Here is a 23,374-nt window from a genome sequence, read left to right as displayed (position 1 = left end):
CTTAGGGACTTCCTGAATCAATTTCTTCTCCTAGCAATCTTTGACTATATCTTCTTTCATTTTTTTTTCCGTTTTTTTAAAAATTTTGTTATATTTTGATATTTATTACATTCTCTAGCAACAAGCTTTACTTTTAAATTATGCATGTTGCAAAAGAGTACTTTATTCCTTTGTTTTCAACCTATGACTTGACCTCAGGTCTTGCACTGAAATAGCAAATAATTTTTATTTCTTCCCTTTCTAAATAACATAATTTTTTTTTAGGTATTAACAATAATACCTTGGCCTAACACTACCAGTCATCTCTGTTTCATGTAGAAGATTAAAAATTGTTTAGTCACTCTTTGAAAAATATGGATACTGTCCCATATCACCAATGACACTTCTTGCCCTTTTCTATATCTTTTTCAAAAGGTTTTTGTTTTTGAGATTTGGAAACTAAAACCATAAACTGCTTTTATATAGCTCTGAATTCAGAACTTTCTATTTACATGCGGATGTGATAAGGTCCTTTATTGCCATTTCTATTTCTTTCTTAATGACTTATAATACTTTATTTAGTTCTTCGTAATTGTATTGAGCAGCAAGCCAGTATTTGCACAGAACTGTACACAATAAAGTCAAGATATATTTCCTGACTAGTGGGAGCTGGTTTCTCAGCTAATTAGTTCATTGGTGCATGAGTATGAGCAAATTTAGGATGTACTTTAGTTTTTTGCTGTGAAATGTGTCAGTTATGAATTCAGTTATGTCTCACCTGCTTTTTATCATTCATTCACTCAGTCAGTATTATAAAATCTCTCTGTAACTGTTTGCATCAATATTTTTAGTCCCCTAATTATTATTACCAGCAAACTTTGTCATCTTTCCAGACATTCTTTTCTATCTGACCTGCATCCATATTTCAAAGTCCAGATTCCCAAGCAGATCTCTGAGGAACTCTGTTTGTGTCTTGGTCCAACCCTGTCAAAGGTGGACAGGGACACCTTTAACTAGACTACATTGCTCAGAGCTCTATCCAACCTGATCAGGGTTGGGGCATCCACAGGTTCTCTGGGCAACCTGTTCTGGAGCCTCACCACTCTCACAGTAAATAATTTCTTCCTAATTCCTAATCTAAACCTGCCCTCTTTCTTTTGTCCTGCCACTGATGGAATGGGGTTGCAACTGGGACCTGAGCCAACAATTTCAGCAAGATCTCAGGGGCACCCAGTGTCATAATAACAGGGGAGAAAATTAGAGGTGGATGTGCCCATACATCTGCCAACATTCAGTCTTCTGACTTTTCAGACAGGTATTATACAAGGCTCATTTTCATGCAAAATGCCTTCTGTTCCTGAGGGAGGGTAGCCCTGTTCATGCTGCCTATAGAGATGCACCCCAGCCCAGCTTGTAGCTTGCTTCTAATTGTGCACCTTGCTGACCTGGGCCAAATCCATTCCAGAGAATTCCCTGGCACTGGGACAGTCAGCTGATTATGGGTCAGCTCTGCAACTTGTGCTTTGGTCCCGTGTATTTTACTGAAAGTTCTGTACACATATGATGGCAGCCCAGTGCTACCATAGCAGCCTTTCCTGTTTTTGATGTTGTTGTAGGAGGACCAACAGTTTCCTTGGCAAAACTTAGTTTTAGATTGTTTCTCAGCATGTCAGCTGTGACATTTGTCATCAAAGAGAGGGTTCAAGTTCTTAGTTTTGGATCAAAGATTTTATGTACCTTGTCAGGGTGCTAATAAAGTGTTTAGAATTCTGGTTGCTGACTGATATCTGTCACTCTGTTAGCAGTGTCAGACACAGACATATGACTCAGTCAGCACTTGAGTACATGATGTTGTTTAGAAAATGCTTCCTTAAAAACATTTCTACAGCATGCCTTTGCAAGGGCTTTTCTCCATCTTACAAAAGGAGAGTAGCTTATCCTTGACGATTTCAGATACCACAATAGTCTTTTAATTGCATGGTTACATGGTGTGGAGGAGTGCTAGAAGGCCACATGTCCTTTGTCTGCATAATAATGACGTGATAACAGCAGTACCATTCTTTCAAAATTTATATTTACCTTTATATTGAAATCCAGACATTTTACAGATGCTTTTCAGAAAAATATAGTTGATAGAAAAATAAGTATCTTTTGGTGAATCCTACAAAATATAGTCATGGACTATGGACTATAAATTCATTAAATAAGCACTGCATCTTTGAAAAAGTTGGTCTTTGTAATGAAAATGTTTTTGATGCAGCTTGACAGTTACTACTCTTTAAAAAAATTAATATCACTGCATGGCTGATTTTTTTGCTTTCAGTTGAATATTTTTGTTACTTGATGAGACAAATGAAAGTGGAGAGGAGGGAGAGTAGAAAACACAAATCTAAGGGAATATATTTTGCTCACTGGGCCTTGCTCTGCCCGGTGTTGTGCACCTGCCTGCCTCTGCTGCTTTCACAAAACACCCTCCACACCCTCCCCTCCAATGGACATCCCTCTTGCCTTGTCCTCGCTGGATGCCTGCTGATCTTGTTTTAAGGTGATCCATGACTCAGTTTACATGCTATGTTCAGCAATCTCAGCTGCATCATTTTTAGCTTACTTTCATCATAAGCTTCTCTTTTTCCAGAGTGACCGATGAAGTGTATTGCTCTTATAAACAGCATGGTGTTATTATGTATACATATTTATCTTATAAATAAATCTGATAGTGAATCAAGTTTCTTTGCATTTCTATACCTGTCTGGGTACTGAGGATGGGGAGCTGTGATATTTATTTCTCAGTCCCAACTGGCCAAGCTGCCCCTATGTGCTGCAACCACAGAAGGAACTCAATGGCAATCCTGTTGTTACCTACATAAGTTGTGACAGAAACCTATTTTCTATGGGTTATTCATAACAGAGCAGAATACAACTGACTCATTTAAAAGTTTAAATTCCATCACACGACTTTGAAGGCTTGACTACTTTTAAAATTCCAGTGAGAAAGTATATTTTTTCTTCCTTTTCTGGCTCACTGAACATGTCTATTTTAAAATTATTCCTTAGCCTCCATTTAGAATTTATGCCACAATCCATCTTGTCAGATTTTACTGTTAGAATTAAAAAAAAAAAAATCATAGATATACTTAATTGAGAAGTTAATAGTCAAATTTTTTGGTTGACTGCTTGCTAACCAAGGAATTTTTTTCTTGATTAAACAATCTAATTCATCTGAAATGATGGGTATCACATATCCATGCTGATCAGATTCTCTAAAATTGTACTTTTCCAGCTGAACTCTTAAAGATACTGTCATTCTGTCACTGAGGTGAGTGGCTCTAGTGCTGGCATGATCAGCAGTGGAGAGCACCACTGGGGTGCACAGAGGGGCTTCCCAAACAAGGGGAACCTCAGAGGGAGCTGGAGAGAACTGGCTGGATGGCCAGGCTCAGAGAGTGGTGTTGAATGAGTTAAATCTGGCTGGTGGCCAGTCACAAGGGGTGTTCCCAAGGCTCAGTGTTGAAGCCTGCTCTGCTTAGTATCTTTATTGATGATCTGTATGAGAGGATTTAATGCACCTTCAGCCAGTTTGCACGTTGAGCATTGATCTTCTGGGCAGGAGGGCTCTGTGCAGAGGGATCTGGACAGGCTGGGTGGATGGGCTGAGGCCAGTTGTATGAAGTTCAACATGGCCAAGTGCCAGCTCCTACATTTGGGTCACAACAGCCCCATGCAGAGCTACAGGCTGGGGGCAGAGTGGCTGGAAATGGGCCCAGTGGGAAAGGAACTGGAGGTGCTGGTCAACAGCAGCTGAACATGAGCCAGCGTGTGTCCAGGTGGCCAGGAAGGCAGTGGCATCCTGGCCTGTGTCAGCAGCAGTGTGGCCAGCAGGAGCAGGGCAGGGATTGTCCCCCTGTCCTGGGCACTGCTGAGGCCACACCTGGAGTGCTGTGTCCAGTTCTGGGCCCCTCACTGTGAGAAAGACACTGAGGGGCTGGAGCGAGTCCAGGGAAGGGCAGCGGAGCTGGGGAAGGGTCTGGGGCACGAGTCCTGTGAGGAGCAGCTGAGGGAGCTGAGGGTGTTCAGCCTGGAGAAAAGGAAGGTCAGGGGAGACTTTTCACTCTCTACAAGTGCCTGAAAGGAGATTGTAGTGAGGTAGTGATAGGACAAGAGGAAATGGCTTCAAGTCATGTCAGGGAATATTTATACTGAATGTTAAGAAAAATTCCTTCAGGCTGCACAGGGAAGTGGTTGAATCTGCATCCATGGGGGAATTTAAAAGATGTGTAGCTGTGGCTCTTAGTAATATAATTTACTGGTGGACTTGGCAGTGGTAGGTAGGTCATTGGTGGGACTCTATTATCTTAGAGGCCTTTTCCATTCCAAGCAATTCTATTCTATATTTGTATCATTTATAGTACCTAAAATCAATAATATATCTCCATTTTTGGTACTTTGTCTTAACATTTCTACTCCTTTGACATAATATTCTGCAGGTATTTCAAAGATGTGTAGATGGAGTGCTCAGGTACATGGTTTAGTTGTGAACTTGGTAGTATTAGGTTTATGGTTGGACTCAATGATTGTAAGGGTCTTTTCCAACCTATGGGATTCAGTGACTCTGTGACTCTATAAAATCCAGCATGTAATCACTGGTATTATTCCCCAGTAAGACTTTTCCTGACATGCTTCTGCCTGGGTGTAAGTTAACAGCATCACAGGTTGTCCTCCCTTGTTTAACAGTTACTGTTTTGAGGAGCCCAGTGTGAAACCAGATGTGTGACTGTGCATAAAGTGTGACTTGAACTTATCAAACTGCAGTGAACAACCAGGAAAAAAAACAACAAACCAAAACAGCCAGAAAAACCCACAAACCACGGTCTGACAGCTCAGTAGCTATTTTTTGTCAGTAATAAACACATGCCAATGCTGAAGTTCTGTGCCTAGAAGCAGCTCTTGGCACTTTTGCCCACAGTCTGTATTAGAAGTAGTCCAGGCAGCATGACACCTGAATAACTTTGGTGGTGAAACACATCATTAATAATTTTTTTAAAATAATATAGTCAGTACAGCCCTACCAGAATTGACTTGTCAAACAAATATTTTCTAAATTGTAAGGTATTTTATGTGATTCTTCTTCCATCTCTTTTCTCCTGGGTGTGCTATGGGTCAAGACAAAACCTGGTGTAATTCGTCCTGTGCTGGTGAAAGGAAAGAGTGCACAGCAAAAGGAGGAGCCCTATCAACCCAATCCTTTTAAAAAGTACCTTGAAGAAATCAGTGATCAAAATATTGAGCAGGTGAGTAGCTCTCACTCTGAAGGATTTTGTAGCCTCAGCTAGTTTCCTTAAAGATGAAGGAATAAACACAGATGCTTGTTTTGTCCTGGTCTCTTTTATTTTATTTTATTTTTTTATTTTTTTATTTTTTGCAAAGTTAGATGATTCCCCAGGGGGCACCTGGCTCCTAAAGAAAAGTCTTCAAGCTGAGATGGGCAGCTGGGCTTTCTACAGGGCCATTTTTTCTGGTATAAAACCTATATGTTGAGGAGAGGATATTTTCATGAAGTCTGTAAGAAACATTGTAAAAATAGGATTGAAATACTGCTCTCCCAGTGAAACAGATGTCTAGATCATTCCTACTAAAAATGTGCTTCCTTCACCTGGGCCCAGACCTGAATCCTCTCTGAAGAGAAATGAAGCAAGGATTGGGCAAGGTTCACAACTTCCTCTCCAAGGGAGACTGCAGAGGAGCCCCAGTGTGTTTGTGTTTCACTTCCAGTGCATAGCTCCCCCAGGTCCATATCCATGTCCCTCCACAGCTTGGGGATTCAGTTCTACCACATGTGATGGGCAGCAAACATGCTGTCTTCTCCCACAGCTCTCTGCATGAAGCCATAGGATTACTTTGCAAAAACACATCTTGAACTGTGCTGACCTGTATGAGGCATTATCTTAGAGAAACTTCAGATAAATGGCTGTGACAGCCTTTCCTCATACATTTGTGTTTGTGTGCATTATTGGGAAAAGACACTTAAACATGATACAAAATCTGAATGTCCCTTTAAGAGTTTGTTATTAACCTATTCAGTATGTTCCAAATCTTCCATCTGAAGGGAAGTAAAATGAAGCCAATAGTCCTCTTGTCAGACACGATGTGAATAAAATACCTTACTGATTGAATTTGTCTTACTCCTGTGCCTCACTACTCACATTAGACATTTTAGCAATGGCAGCCCTGTCTTCTTACTTTTAAAATAGAATTTAATTAAGAATTTAATTTTAGCTCTTTCCATTCCTCTCCATAGCTGTAACTTGATGTAGAAAAATCCAAGAACTTCTCAAGAGTACTGAAGCAGTACAGATAATTGTGGTATGTGTGGGCTCCAGCAACACATTTGGGTGGCATCAGAAGGTTTCCATAGAATTTAGAGTTCATATAAAATATAAGAAAAAATGAATAGAATTAGTGGTTTACAATTTGAACTTTTGAGATTGAAAATTAATATTTGAGTTCAGTGACTACGAGTGAGTTGATAATAAGTTATTCATGCTTTAACTTACTGAAATCCTTCTGATGCCAAGGTACTGTGCTGCCATTTTCCTGGGATGAAAGAGCAGGAGAGTTGTCTGGACACGTTGCTAGAGAGCTTTTGCCCTAGGCTACCTCAGCAGAGCCTTCCTGTAAAGTCAGGGGGAGTTCAGACCTTCCTTTCATCAGGGCTGGACACTGATTATGCTGGCTATAGTTTCACTGAAGAAAGGATTATGTAATCACCAAACGGCATCTTTTCAGACAAATACAAACCCGGGGTTATTGCTAGAGCTTGAAGCATTATGACATTTGAACCTAACTGTGGAAACCAATCAACTTACACTTTATAAATTACTTGTGGCACATATTACTGAAATACTGAGAGCATAGTAAGTCCAACGTTCTTGTTACAGCAGAAAGCAAAATTATTTCACATAAAAGCTGCACATTAAAATGAACAAAACAAATACTGCACTGTCTTTAATAGAAGGAAAAGTTAATTTCACAACTAATAGCTTCAGTTTTGCTTCCTTTATTTAAAAAAATTATGTTGTACACTATATAGTACCAGAAAATTGGTATTTTTGTCCTAAGCTTAGTAAAACTACAAGTTGCTGTAAAATACTTATTATTTTAGAAGATCTTTTTAAGACATCTTTGTTCTGAAAAAAGAAGTAGTGACTTGTATTCAGATGGATTCACTTAACAGAAAATGGATTTGTTTGTGTGAGAAATGGCTATATGATTCTCATCATGGTCTCATAGAACAATTCATAGCATAATAATATGTGGATCTAGGGAAAAGATTAAAGTGCTGAACAAGACAGCATATGCTCTTAATTTCAGCTCCTACCTCCCAGGGTAGGTTCATGCTGCTGATATCATATCCCTTGTGGGTAGAAGAGACTGGGATGCCCAAGTGAGGATGTTCACAATCTTACAGCACCTGTAGAACTTTCAGGAGAGGTTTTAGTGCCTATAGGAGGGCTGCAGCACTGACTGTGGAACTGGGCTTGGTGCCAAGACAACAGCTTGAAAATTGCTCTGGTTGTCTCTAACCATGGGGTTTTTAGCTTGTGAAGACTAATGACTCATTCTCCCCCTTCACCTGCTCTCAGTAAAAGCATTTTTGGCTGCATGGAGGCTAACATATAAAGAGGGGGAGTTCTTCCTACCAATATTTCCCCTAAACTGGGTAAATTTACTGCTTTCATGGGATATAACAGCTGGAAATTAAAACTAGGAGACTGGGAGCAAGGCATTCTGCTCCCTGTGGAAGAGATGTTGCTAATCTGTCCTCAGATAAGAACTTAGCAGGCATTGACTGTGGCTGTGGGCCAAAGTGCTCATACTGTTATAGATTTTCCCTGTTTTTCTTTGAAGATTTTCCCAGTCATGCTGGGAGATTCAGCTCTTACATTTCTATTCTCTCCCTCTCTCTGAGTTTTCTTTTCCTTTCTTTCTAATACCGTTGCCAACAACAACCTCTCTAGGTAACGCTACTGCCTCTCCTTCATGTAGCCCATCTTGAAAGGACAGACCCTTTCAGTCTACATCTTTGAGGAGGGTAGAGAGTAGATGAGATTCCAGATGGCATCAGCTTTATTAATTTATCTCTTTTGATTTTTCTTAGACCTCTGCAGTACCTCCCTGCCCTGCCAAACCTCTCAGTGTGACACTGAGCACAGTGTCTATGTGGGTGACATTCAGTTTGAGACATAATGATGCAGCCAGCTGTAACTGCTGACCTTCAGCTTCACATCTCTCTGTTGAACACACTGTTTTCTGCACACCAGAGAGTAGCTTGTTTGCTTTTCATTTCATTAAGAAATGTTGCTATGTGGAAAAGTCCATTTTCTTTAAAAAAAAATAGCAGTTTTTTTCTTAAACAAGTAGATGATCTCATGCAAATAATCCAAAGTAGTTAACAGAGAAAAAAATATTTAAATTAGTTAGTAAAGAAAGGATGTAGCTCAGCTCACAGATATCTTTCATCATCTGTGTTCTGGGCACAATGTAGACTGTAATACAGATTGTAAATATAGATTTACATTCATCATTTACATTCATGTGCCAAAAATATTTATAAACCAAAGGAAAAAAAACCAATTTATTTGTTTGGGTTTTTTTTTTCTTCATGTTAACATATGCTGCCATGTTTTTTTTCTTTTTTCCCCTGAGGACCTGTACAACCGGTACTACTGTTACATTGTGGATATCCACCCCTCAAACACTTTTTACAGACCGAGTGTATTATTTTTGAGGTTCAATCCAACAGTATTAAGCTTCCCACATCTTTAAATGCCTTTACTGGAGATTGTATTTTTCCCATCATGAGAAAGATTTTTTTTTTCCTCTTAGTACATTTCAGTAGCATTCCAGGAATTTTCTAAGTATGTTCCACTTCATTCAGAAAAGAACCATGAAATACACTGGAACTGGATATAACTCTGTAGCAGTGCTGATTTGACAGCTTTATGAAGATTTTGATTTTAACCAAAAATTCAATTTGAAACAAAATTCATGCGCTTGCAAATATTTATTAACAAGAATGTTTACAGACCCCCTTGTCATTTAAAAAATAAATTATTTTGGGCAATGGAGGAAAAAAGATAAGGATGAACTAAAGAGATATTAGCTACATCTGGTGTGAACCTGTGTGACCAGTTTGCAAAGGTTTATCATTAACAGAAGCAGGAAGAAGCAGAAGCCTTTGAAGAGGCACGGCAGGAGGCAAGGCTGGTACGAAGTGGCTGGGCTGCTGCCATGCTCTGATCCGCTGTTTGCTCATGCTCACTCTTTCGGTGGGTGATGCTTTAGATTCTGCTGGAACTAATCACAGCTCTTGTCACAAATTTTCTGGCTCTTTGGCTCAAATGCACGGCACAGTAGAGTTTCTGGTCTAGACATCCAACCAACTGGGTGAGAATCCAGGATGTATTGTGTCAACAGCCTTGACAAAATCTAAGTGCAACATGTGTGCCAAAACCTGGGTATGCCTCCTTGACTCTATCCCAAATCTTTTGAAAATCTCTTTTTAAAAAGGATTTTATCCTTTAGTCACAAAAAGAGCATACGTATTGGGTTTTCTTAACCAGAAACGCTATTAACTGTTGATAACTTAGAGCAGCAAAAAATAATGTGTATGCACCTTCACTGGTCTAACATTTAAATGTCTCAAAAGTCTTGTTGAGTCTTGCTAAAAACCCTGGAGTGCTTCAGCTCATATACAGATACAGCCATCTTTTGTACCTTTCAGACACTGTTTTTACATTGGTTTTGTTCCTGTTTCATTACGTCTCCCAAATATGATCATTTTATCCCAGCACAGGATCCTTACCTATGAGATAAAACGGTGCAAGACAAGCACTTTACTTTCTGCCCAAACTTCCTTTTTTTTGCACCCATTAATTTGTTTCTGTTTACTTTATTTTCATAGAAGATTGGTCTCCTGCACTCTCTGTATCCAACTAAACTGATCCCTCCAGCTAAGTCTCCTTTGTGTCCTCCATCCATCTCCCTCATTGACTGTCCAAACCCTGAACCTTTCAACCACTTGTCTTCTATTGTGTATGATATTCATGAGAATCCTTATAGCCCTTACAGACAGAACTTTTTATACAATAAGGCAAGCATCCAGTATAGTGTGATTCAAGATCTTTGTAGGCTGTTATCCTTTTAATTCTAGGCAGAATTCAGCTGAGTCATCAGGATTCAGTGCCGGCAAGTGCTATGGGAGATGCACCTCAGATGAGCCTGTGCCCAACTTCCCTGGAGGTATTACAGCTTTTCCTTTCCCTGACACAGTTCTTGTTGGGTCTTGCTTTCTCTAGACCATCTAGGACAGGCTCCACTCTTCATTCAAACTATTTCTTCTCTGAAGCAGAAATAATCTATTTCATCCCTCATGCTCAGATTAGTTTTAACATTTACCCATTACCCTAAAGTATTGGGGTATTTCTTTTTTTCTTGGTGATTGAGAGAAAGGAGACTAATCTGGGAGAAATGCAGACTTTTCCAGTGGCTCTCTGTCATCCTGACAAGCAGTGTTCTCTTGCCAGTACAAAATGAATGATGTTATTGCGGACATTTTTATCTTCTTTGAAACAGCATTGGAGAAGTTGGACAAAAGTCTCTGTAGTCCAACGTGTGTTGGTAACAAGGCTGGCTAATGAGCTTTGTAAGGTGAAAATTGTGTCCTATGCTTTAATGGAAGTATTTTTGATGAGCAGCTGACAGAAGGTATTTACAGTATCTCAAGAGAGCTCCTGCCCTAGAAAAGTATCTGTTGTGGAATTTCATAAAAGATGCTGTTTGGAACCTCTCAGATGCATCCCTTCTATTTCCTCTTTTTCTGGCACAGAATCTGTCTGCAAATGATCCAACCTTGTTTCCGGGAGAGACTATCCCACTTTGAGATGTACAGTGTACTTTGTTTGGGATGCAAGAGGTTAAAATGTAGGCATTGGGTGCTGTTTCTTTAGGCTGTATCATGATTTCTTCTTCAGGGGAAGTACCAGGGTGAAATGTGTGTCACTAGTTTCAGGCACACTTGACAGGGATTCAAGACTGCTTTGGAAAAATGTATCATCTCTGCAGAGAATACGTGTTGATCAGCACTTAGACTCTAAAGGAATACCTGGAAATGCCTTTCTCTCTCCATCATAGAAGCATGATCTGGGTTAATAGGCAATGTCAAGTGTGTTTGTTATTGGCCCCTCCATCCTGTGGGATTTACAGAATTTACCATTTTACCCACTTATGAGGATGAACCAGAACTAAAACGAAAACTAAAATCAACCTTCCATTCTGTCTTTGACAGATCCTGAACAAAAGCACCTTTTCACATCTTAGAGACTGGTTTAAACAGAAGAAAAGTTTTGTTTAAATTTTTTACTGAACTGGGCTGGCATATTTACTTAGCCAGAAAAGATTTTACAATAATGTAGTTTTGACAAGTCTCCTGGTTCATTGAAGCAATTCACATGAACAAACAAATAGTTCATATGACCAATACAAACATTTTTTATAATGAAAGTAGGTATTTGCTGTTGCCAATGAAAACAATGCTAAAAACTGAGAAATTTGAATATAAAAGTGAATAAGTCAGGAAAAATGTATCTGAAGATAACTAAGTGTAATTTTTTGTTGTATCATGTCAGCTGTTCTTTGGCAAACATAATAGTCAGATGTCAATACTGTGTTTTTTTAATACAAACAGAGGTTTTTTCACCCCAAAAAGCAAGTATTCATCAGTTAGAATTTTTTCATGTTTCTGTTTAGGTCTATCATATTAACATTCACTGATAACCAAAGGTATATTAATTTTGATTTTGTTCTCATGATCAATATTTAACATTTGAATCAGTATATGGTGATAAAATTTGGCTATTATTTCCTGTACCACCCAACTGAAGTCTAAGGTATTAATCTTTTCAAAAATAAATTATATAATTTATTGTCATAAATACTTGCATTAGCAGAAACAGTGCAGCTGACACAGGGTAAGTTGTTGAAATTTCAAATAGTTAGACCCATTCTGTAAACAACATCCTGACAGCATGGGAATTTCTGTTCTCTACTAGACCTGGACTGTTTTCTCTGTTTGTTCCCTGGAGTTCCCCCTTTCACTTCTCATCCTTTAGGATAAGGAGTGATATGCAGTGACTCACTCACTGTTTCTCCAGGCACACAGTACACACGTGGTCAGTGTCCACAGGGTCAGTCTATGAATGTTAAGTTCCTAATTATATATTGTGTTTTGCTTTACCTTCCACTAGAGGGCAAAACCTGCTGGTATAAATTCTTATAACCATTCATAATATGTTAAAAATACAGTATTGAAAAGGGACAGGAGGTCACAGTGAATGAAATTATTCTCCACCTGCACTATTGTTAAAAAATTACCTTAAACAAGTGTTCCCTCAGAAATGGGAAATTGGAAATGGGAAACAAACAAAATGATTACCTATGTCTTGTATTAGGGAGACTGGATATGGTGAGGATCCAAAACCTGGATCATTTAATTTGTTGGCTCAGGGTATAAGATAAGATCAGCTGTAATGATCTGAAATGCTTATTGGAAGGGCACTGTGGTGTTGTTTAGACGGTCTTGACTTGGTGCCAGATGGTTTTTTTTGAAGTACCTGAACCTCCATAGGTGATGAAATTACACAGATGAAGCTGAAAGATAGGCCAGGCAGTTTTTGTGGATTATAACTGTTCAAAGTAATGAAATACCTAACCTGTGTCCCAAATAATTTCAAAATGTAATTTTAGGATTTGATAGGAAGAGGCAGTGGGAACCAAGTATTGTGTCTCTCTCCTCATGTCTGTACACAGGCTACTTCTGAAATAAAAATGTTCACTTAATGTCCACTTAAGTGAGCTGATTCAGTTCTTACTTGCCTTGTTATCTCTCTTGTTCTATGCTTCCCCATCCTATTGTCCAGCCACCAGGTGTTGCTGCTCTTATTTAAACTCCTCAAACTCAAATAATTACATGAGTTAAAAGTTTTATTATTAAGAAAGCTCCTTTTCCTTTTGATTTCAATAAAACAACTCAGGAAAAAGGAACAGTATACAAGTATTGCAGTGATGGAGAGTGAGGAAATGTGGAGCTCTGTGGATTACTCCAAAGCATGGTTCTGATGGGAATCTTTCCAGTCATTAAGGGACAGCTGTGGAAGAGCACCACCCTGCACCTGGGATACTGTGTCCAGTTCTGGTCTCCAGAATTCAAAAAAAGATGAACAGACAGACTAGTGAGAGTCCAAAGAAGGGCCACAGATGTGATCAAAGGACTGAGAAGGAGAACCTGCCCTATGAGGAAAGACTGAAGGAGTTAAGTCTTTTCTTCCTGGAGAAAGGAGGGCTCAGGGAGGACCTCCTCATATGATCCCAATACTTAAAAAAATGTTATGGAGAGGACAAAAGCTTTATCTTCTCATGGAGCCACATGGTACCACAAGGTACAAGAGTTTCAACCAGCAGTAGGAGAGGATTCATGTTGTTATCCAAAAGATTTTTTTTTTGGTGAGAGGAACCAATCACTGGAACAACCTCTGTAGGTATGTGTAGAGTCCCCACCACAGGTGGTTTTCGAGATGTGTTTGGACAGGGTGCAAGGTAACTTCACCTAGGCTCTCCCTCAAAAGGCTGGGACCTTCCAATCTGTGCTGTTCTAATATTGTATGATTTATAGGAGGCACAATAGATGTAAATACTTGTCAGGGCAGAGATTTTAGAAAATCAGCTATTTTTTGAAGGAGAAAGGAATGACCTACTCAAGTGAAGAGGCAAGAAAGGAGTGGATGTAGCTTCCACAGCCTCTAAGTCCCTAGTGACTTTCAAACTTTTCTTTCTCAGCAAGGGCTGAATACACAATTTATAAACACCCCTATGACAATCTCCCCATTTGTTAAATATTTAGCAGCACAGCCTTTGAAAATGGATTGGAGGGGTTTTGTCTTTTTGCAAGTGGTGTGAGAAACGTGAAAAATTTACCTGTTCTGTCTGGTCAGGCATTACTTACAACAGTAGTGGAGGACAAGTTCTCTTTAATCTCCAGCTTTGTGCTCAAGCCAATTTAATTTTTTTTCTAAATTGTCTAAATGGAATTTTCTTGAAATAACTAAATGTAGTCGTGCCAAAAGTGTCAACTTTTCATAATCACTTTCAGGTCTCCAGGCTCATAGGTAAGCAGAATATTCAAAGAGAATTTTTAATATTTTTAAAATGAAATCTCTGGTGTTTACTTCATCGTCCAATCTCCTACTCATTGGAGTTTGTTTTTGATTAATAGTAGCATAGTGGGAACTGACATTCTGTGAATACAACAGCCTTTCAAGGTTGCCATGGAAAAGCAGTTTTCTCCCAGACATCATCCCAACAGCTTTTATTTTCTAGAAGACAGTTTCTTTCTCTCTTTTGAACTTTGGTATTTAAATGCTTCACTTGTGTAGGTGTATTGTGGTCGATATACTATCTGTAAGTCAGAAAAATTGCTTTGGTGTAGAAAAAGATATCAGAGGTAAACAAGTCAGTTGATTAGTGCTGAGCTACAAATTGGACCTCCTTGCTGGGAAATTAATCATTAATATTGCTGTGCCTTCTTTTTATATTATTTTTATGGCATTTCTTGGGCTTAATGACTGATTTTAATATTATCATATTTAGATGACAATTTATCACTTTTGATTTGGCTTGATAATGCCTCCAGAAAAAGCATCTAGAGCTCCTGCTCAGCTCATCTTTAAAGAAAGGTGTTTCTCTTGAAGCACTTTTTAGAAAGATCATAACTTTTTAGATATAATCAATTGCTTTCTTCAAAGCCATTGAATTAGCAATAGAACTTGAAGGTATCTTAGACTCAACAGGAGACCCAGGAACATGCACTTAACATGGAGGTGTCCTAAGTCTGGCATCACCTGGAATGACCTCAGCTACCCATTTCTCTGGAGACAGCTCTTCCACTGAAACAGAAAGGAATTGACTACTGTGTCAATGCTTTTGGCCTGGGCAGTTAGACAAGTTTGAGAGCCTTACTGTCCTACTTCCAGTAGGAGAAGCTGCTGATGGTAGGACCCTGACATTTTTTGGAATGCTTTTTTTCATTTAGAAAATATGTGCACAATGCAATAGGATCAAGCCCCAGCAGGCACTTTTTATGCTTAGAAACCAAAAGCTGCTTCCCAGTGAACACACCCAGGAGTGTTCAAGTTTCCTCTTGAAACACAGTTACAGCCACTCCTGTTTCTTTCTGCCTTTTCCTCTCTATATAGGCAGTCTCTGCTGGGACAGATTAAACCAGTCTTAAACACCAATGAGTGCTCTAAGGTGCTTTGTCTTCGTTCTTAGAAGTATCTACATAATAAAAATTTCAGTATATCCTTTTATCTGACTTTCTAAGGTGATGGCATCTAGTCTTCTGCATAGTGGATTTCAGTCATATATTTTTTATACAATAAACATTCCCAAATAAAATAGAAATTCTAGTCCTGGCTAACAACTAGATTCTGAGAACAGAAGCAACCTAGAGGTGAAGGCTGTTATTAACAGCATTAGCAGAAATATGTAATTGAGTGAAGAATACCAAACCAGATTTCATATATATGAAACCTGTATGAGAAACAAAAATTATACTTGTGCACTTTTTACTGAAGGTAGTGAAAAAGCATGGCCTGAAGGAAAAAGAAAATCATAATTAATGGAAATTATCCCAAAACACCCAGAACTATACAGACATTTTTATTGCAAGTATTTCTATAATGTATACTTTGAAATACACTCTTAATTCACTCCAATTTCAATTATATTAGATAAAATCATAAAATACAACTAGTTCTGGTGAAATTTCAAGTTTGTACAGATCTTGAATTCAAGAAGCCAGTGTTTACTGATTTACAGAGATGTTGTGAACTAGCTTTTTCTTTTCTTCAGTTAAACACTAGATATATTTTTTGTAGTTATATTATGGGCAGAATATGATCTGAATGCAAATTTTAATATAATAGGTGACAATTACAGATGTGTCCTCTTGAAGATTCATTCAAAGTTTCTGGTTTGAACTTAAAGTAGCTGAGATAAAAGATTGTTTGCATCAGAATCTTGCTCAGATAACAAGGATTTTTTCAGTATAGAAACAAATCTGGTAATAAAATATGTGCTCTGAAAATTAAATCCAATTCATTTCACAGTGTCACCTGGAAAGCAGACAGAGCTCTTTGGATGTTTTCATTCAGTTAGAAACGAGCCCTTTCCTTGGGCAGGAAGCATCTAAGCAATGACTCTGTTTCCATGAGTCTATAAATCGTTCACAGTCAATATGCTGAAGGAAATTTCAATTACTTGTGTTGTTGGGAATTTTGACATCCTCTTTCCAACACAGATTAAATTTTGAAAACATTTGAATACTCCAGTACCAATATGCATCCCTTGGGTTAGGTGAACTAGCTCAAAGCACATAGCTCTAATCCATGTGATTAGAAGAGTTTTTTTCTCTCTTGCCTTACTCTATGGATGTGTGGGTTGTGGTTCTCATGCCTCTTGTCTTCATCATAGGTCTGGAATCCTTGCTGGCCACTAGCTCCCATAATCACCAATAGTGAAATTAGCCCTGCAAGGAACTGCAGCGTTTCATTAGCCCACAGCAGAAAATAGAGGCTCTTAACATGATTGCCACAAAGTAGATAGTGAAATCATTTTAGTATTTTATGGAAGTGATCCAAAATGAAACATCCAAGACAGAAAACACAATATTATAGTTACAGATGGGTTTTCTTTCAATTGAATACTTCATTTTAATTTCCTAAATTACTAGCAAGAACTTGCAAGAGAAATCAAAATATTTTGCAGAAAGCTTATTTTTTTTCTTTCTAGTATTTTTCAGTGAAAAATTATTTTGGCAGAAAATCTTCAGTCAAATCCATCATGGACTGGCCCTGAAATTAAACTCAATCTGAGAAAAAGCAGCCCAAAGAAAACTGGTGCACTGCTGGGCTTATATGATCTCCCTCCCACTCCATTTATAGATAAGGAATCCTTATTGCAAAGCCCTGCAACTCTTCCAGCCTCTGGCATTCTCTGGTATTGTCACCCAGAGAAGCTGTGGATGCCCCACCCCTGGAAGTGTCCAAGGCCAGGTTGGATAGGGATTTGAGCAAGCTGCTCTAGTAGAAGGTGTTTCTGCCCGTGGCAAAGGAGGTGAAACAAGGTGATTTTTAAGGTCCCTTCCAAACCAAATATTTCTGTGGTTCTATGATTCATTCTATTTAGATTCAAATCTCTCAGTCTCACTGCACTCTGGTGTCCTTCAGGCCTGTGTTTAGTAAGAACCTGTCAGGAAGCCATGCTTGCATGAGAGTTGTTTCTTTTGTGCAGGTACTTTCAGTACTTGGAAAGAGTTTTGAATTTTTCAAAATAAAAACACATGGCTACAATAGTGTATAATAAAAGATCTGCAAGTCTGTCAGGATGTTTTACTGAGGAAGTCTGAAGGCACATTGTAAATCTATATTGTGATTGATATTTCTATTTTACTTTACCTATTCATGGAGGTACAAGATGGAAAATAATTTGGTGCTTAAGGACTGAATTTTTGAAATAGATTTTATTCTGTGTCATTTCAAAGAGACTAGAGACATTATAATCATGAATTTCCCCTTTACATCACATTATTTTCTTTCCTCTTAGTTGAAAGTTTTCTTTCCTCTGGTGCTGTGGGTGTTTTACCATTCATTGGTACTGAGTATTTCATGTTCATTATCACTCAGATAAAATGGAAAGACATTAAACTGTTTTATAAAAATATTTGCTTGTTGTATGTGTTTAAATAATTTTTTTTGGTCTTTGAGAAGTCAGCCATTTTTCCTGTTGTGAAGGAATGTATATATGCTTAATAAGGGACTAGAGTACCTAAATTCTTTTCAAAGGAATTAAAGACTTGACAGAGTAGTGCAAATGTGAATGTTCTCTGGTTACTATGGTTGAAATATTCTTGCCTCTTATGTATGTTATTTCTCACTGGTTCCAGTTTTAAGCTGGTGCTTCAATTAGCAAAGATTGTCCCAAAGAGGGACCTATGTTCATGAAAAACTTCTTATACTGAGAATAATTTAGAAAGATTTATATTAGTTCAGAGGCAGCTCTGATTCATAGCACAATAAAGATCAACTGACCTTTTAAAGGTAAATATGTCTTGCTGATTACAGAACTAAATGAGCAAAGGTCTAATTAAGATATTATTTAACCACCTCTTTTTAAGCCTTGTCTTAGTCTGTAAGAGGTTATTTTGGGAAGGTATATAATTTCTTTCTGAAGTTACATGCTGCTAGTACTTATATATTGTAAAGACACTCTGCCTTCCTCAGTACAATGCTGCAGCCACAAATTCAGATTTGCTCTTTCACTGTTAGAAATAATAAAGAAAAAATGACATATTAAGAGAAATCTGAATAGCATCTGGAAAAGTTAAATATTATTGATTAACCTGGTAGGAGTAATACAGAAATTTTTAACTGCCAAAGGAAAAAAGAGTGGTAATTATAAAAGCAATATTAATGTCCCACCATCAACAGACACAACATTTACACATTTGCATAAGAGACAGGGCTTCTTGCCAGTTGCTTTGACCTGAAGATTAAAGAATGCCAGCAACAGAGTTTGATGATGTCTCACTGAGACTACACACCCATAAAAAGTACAAAGTCCTACTTGCATTCATACCTCAAGTCTGGTGAACACAAGCACATTCCTATATGACTCTGGGGAGTGATAGTCACACAATTTCTAGTAAGAAAGTGCTAATCCAGCCTCATTCTGCCTACTTCATATTATGGTACTTTTAAATTGACTGTGTTGTGTGCAGTCGTGAACACGAAAAATAAATCATATTTTTAAGGAAAATTCAGGAAGGAAAGGACAAGATTCTGTAGCCTTTTGGTTAAAATCAGGACAGGTATGGGACATTTTCTACAACAAGGCAGACACATTTTGGTTTACACTGACACTTGATGGAAATAACACAGATAATCAGCCTCTGGGTCTCTGGGATGAAATCACCCAGGCCGAGGCATTAATTTCCTTTGCAGCTGGCAGAGGCAGAATTGTATGATTCTGTATGATTGTATGATTGCAAGATCCTTACACCTTCCTTTCAGGGACCTGCAAGACTAACTATTATTTCAGCAGGAAAAGGGTGCAGCACTTGGCTTATGTGCTCCGTATTCACTAAAGTACTAGTTAGAGTTCTTTATAAATGAGCCATATGTGACTTCCTTAAGATTAAACCCACCTGACTAATAAAATGTATGGATTCTTCTATGATAACTTCAAGGGGTTTTGGTCAGAGAAGCCTAGTGGAAACAGAGAGAACTCTATATTGTTGACTGTTCCTCTTTATTATTAATTGGTGAATTCCTTGCCTTCTTTAAATCATATCTCTCTAAAATAATTAATATTAAGAGTGTCTCACCAGAAAATAGAAATAATTTTCCTCTCTATGGAGACTCTCACACAGTTTGGCTCTTTAGTTTGAAAAGAGGATGCCATCAAAATAAGGGAAGCACATAAATTTCTTGGACAAAAAAAGTCATTAATTTTGTCAGGTCTAAGGATGGACTTGAGACCTCATACTCAAGAAAAAAGTAAAGCAGAATCATGGCTCAGAGGGGCATTTCAGGTAAACAGGGCAGGCAGTGAATACCAGCAAGAAAGGCCAGGATGTGATAACAAAAGTGTGTTTTTCATTGATTTGCTCTCTGTGCAATTTGAGAAAAAGAGCTGCTGCTTTCTCAGATCACTGTCTGACTAGGGAACTTTTCTTTCTTGTGAGCAATGGAGAATTCTTCTCAGAGGGCTTAGCTGTACATCAGAAAATGAACAGAATATGAGCAATACTTCCCTTTCTGTCTTTGTATTTGACCCTTCTTACTTTGCCTGGGATAGAGATGTGCCATATTCTGATGAAGCAATGAATATCTCAACTCTAGGGTTTCTTTCAATGGAATACACTTGCCAAGATGCCACAGGTGTTGCTAGAACTTTGTACCTGTGTGTCACCAAGGATTGCCCAGCCTTGGTAATCATGGGATGCTGGGTTTAGGAGCAGAACTTCTGCTTCAGGCAGACCATCAAACACCTCCTGTGTGCGCTGCAGCAGGGGGTGGTGTAAGATCTGGGGGATGCCTTGGCCTGATTGACACTGGGACCCACATGAGTGTCAGAGGGAGGGATGCTGCCACTAAGAGTATCGAGGCACCTTACCCCTTCCTTACCCTTCTTTTGCCTAAATTTATTCCTTTCTAAAAATCTATTGGATAAATAAACTTGTTGCCTAAAGTTATTCCCTTGCCTTTTCAGTTTTTAGGAATAATAATCACAAAAAAGAAGTTGAATGGTTCACAGCTTCTGTTGTTGCTAAAGCAGATTCCTCTTTCCCTGGAAAGGAATCAGGGACAATTTACAAAGGAAGAGAGAAATATATAACACATCCATAAAGTAATTGCAGAAAATTAGAGTATATTCCACTTCAGTATATTTCTTTGTGTACAGGGCCAGTTAAGCAGAGCAGTTTTGCTTCTCAAAAAGCACAGTGTAAAAATCAATTTTCTTAGAAGAGCAATTTTTTTTTAAACCAACACATAATTTTCTGATTTAGTATTTTATCTAAATTCCAAAACAAATGAATGCCTTTGATACACTGAAAATAGCAGGCTTCTTCCAGTCTTTTGGAGAATTCTCAAGCACCCAAATCCCAAAATTTTCAGCAACCTTTTCTTTAAAGATGATGTCTCTGTGTCACTCTATAAGAAAATGTCACAAGCTTATGATCTTAACATTGTCTTTATAAACTCCAGCTCATCTATTTACCTTCATTCTAATTAAAATCTCATTGACGTTGGTATGGTTCTTCAGTTGAGTCACAGCCATCAAACTTCACTACTCAGATGCAAGATATATAATTATCAAAATGTTGGAAAGTTACCAAGATTGGAAACAGTTGTCTGCACATACTAATTACTATTATGTTATGCAGCATTTTTAGTGAGATGTTTGTATGATTTATGTCTATGAAATTTCAGATTAAGGAAAGCTCTTTTGGAGGAGATTTGAGAAGACAGATATTCAAAGTGACAGAAGTGGTTGCAGTTTTAAATAACTTTATGTGCATTATCTCATACAAAATATATCTTAAAGTAGGTGCTTTTGCTGTGATTTTTACTTGAGATGCCTCTTTGAAATTGAAAAGGGATTTATCACTTCCCTAACCTTTTTATTATGGGAATACAATATAACAGAAAACAGGCCATGCCTTGAAATAGATTTTAATACAGGAAAGGAGTAGTAAGAGTCTGCTCAACACAGATCTCATTGCCTTGCTATCCTTAGTATGACTGAGGTTATTTTCTTTAATTTTAAATTTTAGTGATATTTTTTTATAGAAATGGAACTGATAATGGATTTCTTTCTCCTGTGTTTAACCTCATGCTCTCTCCAACCTGTGACGTCTTGGCTTAGCAGCCCAGTCTATCCATGGTGCCTATTCCAGAAAATGAGATGCTCATCTCCAAGGAGGTAATCAGTTGACATTTAATGGGTTTAAGCATTTGCATGCTAGCTTTATCTTTTATTTGCACAGCTCATGTAAGGTCGATCAGTTAAAATGTGCTGAGCTTCCAAACCTGCTTTTTTCCCAGTGCAGAGACTACATAAACATTAATTGTTCTTAATTATCAATGAAGAAAAAAACCCAGATCTGTTTTGCCAGCTGTGTTGCTTATGTGAATTTGAAATAACAGTAACATTTATGCTTTAGGTTCCTGATGTATGCTGTTGGGATGTTAGCAAGTGAGAATGATTAAATTATGATGTTTGTTAAATTATGCAGCCATATTTAGATAACACATTCCACAATTCTCACTGATATAACTTCTGTTTTAAATGCCAGGTACTACAACAGCTACCAGATGCACTTAGGATAATTTGTTATTGAGAATTTAATATAAGACAGACAAGAAAACATAAAACGTAATTCACGTTTGCCCTGTATCAAAATTCAGTGCCAGTTTTTTTTGACTTTGAAGAAGGTTAAAAATTTTCTTGAAGTCTAAATTCAGTGGCCAATTCCCTACTATATTTATATGTCTAAACTCTAGGACCATAGTGGTTACCACCTCTAGATGTGTATAAGAGACTAAATTCAGTGGCCAATTCCCTACTATATTTATATGTCTAAACTCTAGGACCATAGTGGTTACCACCCTAGACAATTCATTCAGTGAGAGCAGAAGCAATCTATAAGTCATTATCAATTTTCTCTTGAGACAGAGAAAATGAAAAAGGTTCATCTGGAACTGGCAAGTCCATTTTTCCAACAAGATCATGAGTATGAAGATGAATTATAGCCTCAATGTTGAACTAAAGATATTTAATTCAATTAACTATCACACTTTCTACTCTGTCTTTGGAATGTAACAGGACATAGCTCATAACAGGACATTTTTAATATTATTTTAGAAATTCACCTATGAAGGCATAACTTTGTACCAATAATAGCAGTATGAGAATTTTTATGACATAAGAATGTTTTTTTTACTACTGAGACCTCTTTTACCAGGTGCATTTTCTCAATTATTTAACTAGTTTTTAAATTAATGTAAAAATACAGATAGGAATGATAATTACATATTTATAAAACATCTATTTTTAATTTATTATTTTGAAATTAGATTCTAGTTTGTCAGAAAGCAGCAACATGATAAATAAATGAAATGGATGTTTGCTAATCATTTCTACTAAATGAGTAACTTCCTTTTATTTTTGAAAAATATTGTGTGAGTTTTGGGATCAAGCCCTTCACAGTTTGGAAGTGGAGGATTTGCCTAAATTCTGAGTTTGTTGACAACATATTAATATATCCTCACAATTTATCTCAGTTTCCACTGAAAAAAAAAGGGGGGGAGGGAGGGTAAAAAGGATAAGAATGGGAAGAGGTTGATCTCTCACTTGTTGGGTGGATCAAGAGTCTGCGGTTCTGCAGCAGGAGTATATAGGCATGACCGTATCCTGTTATTCACATGTGCATCCCTGGCCTCTCTGCACAGGGTGTCAGGGACTTGGAGCTATTTCATATCTCTTTTTGTTTGAATCTCCTTCACAGCCCTCCAAATCTCTGCCTTTGTTCCTTGCCTTTGACATTTCTACTTGTTTCCACACCATCAATCCCCTTTCCTCTGCCTCCCAGGAGCCAATTCTTGATTCTCTCAAAAGCAGGTGTTACAGTGTCTGCTATGGAGCTATTCAAAGAAAGACCCAAAATGTCCTCACAAAGTGAAGTTGGACCAAGAATACCTTTCAGATCTTCTCAGATAGG

The 23,374-nt window shown here is 37.9% G+C and overlaps 1 protein-coding gene across 10 annotated transcripts in view; it reads left to right on the top strand.

Annotated features, from left to right (window-relative positions):
- Positions 1-23,374, top strand: part of MLIP (muscular LMNA interacting protein) — a 106,789-nt gene that overhangs the window by 75,256 nt on the left and 8,159 nt on the right. For 6 of the 10 annotated variants that reach the window (XM_033513017.1, XM_033513019.1, XM_033513018.1 and 3 more), the window contains 2 exons: positions 5,142-5,267; positions 21,520-21,576. In XM_033513017.1, coding sequence (XP_033368908.1) covers positions 5,142-5,267; positions 21,520-21,576 — 183 coding nt within the window. The remainder of the gene's footprint in view (positions 1-5,141; positions 5,268-21,519; positions 21,577-23,374) is intronic. The other 4 variants (XM_033513011.1, XM_033513016.1, XM_033513015.1 and 1 more) reach the window with 4 other exon arrangements.

The sequence above is a fragment of the Parus major genome, chromosome 3, assembly GCF_001522545.3.
Source record: "Parus major isolate Abel chromosome 3, Parus_major1.1, whole genome shotgun sequence".
In the NCBI taxonomy this organism is placed as follows: domain Eukaryota; kingdom Metazoa; phylum Chordata; class Aves; order Passeriformes; family Paridae; genus Parus; species Parus major.
The sequence above is the reverse complement of the archived record's forward strand: the minus strand, read 5'-3'. Positions and strand labels throughout refer to the sequence as shown.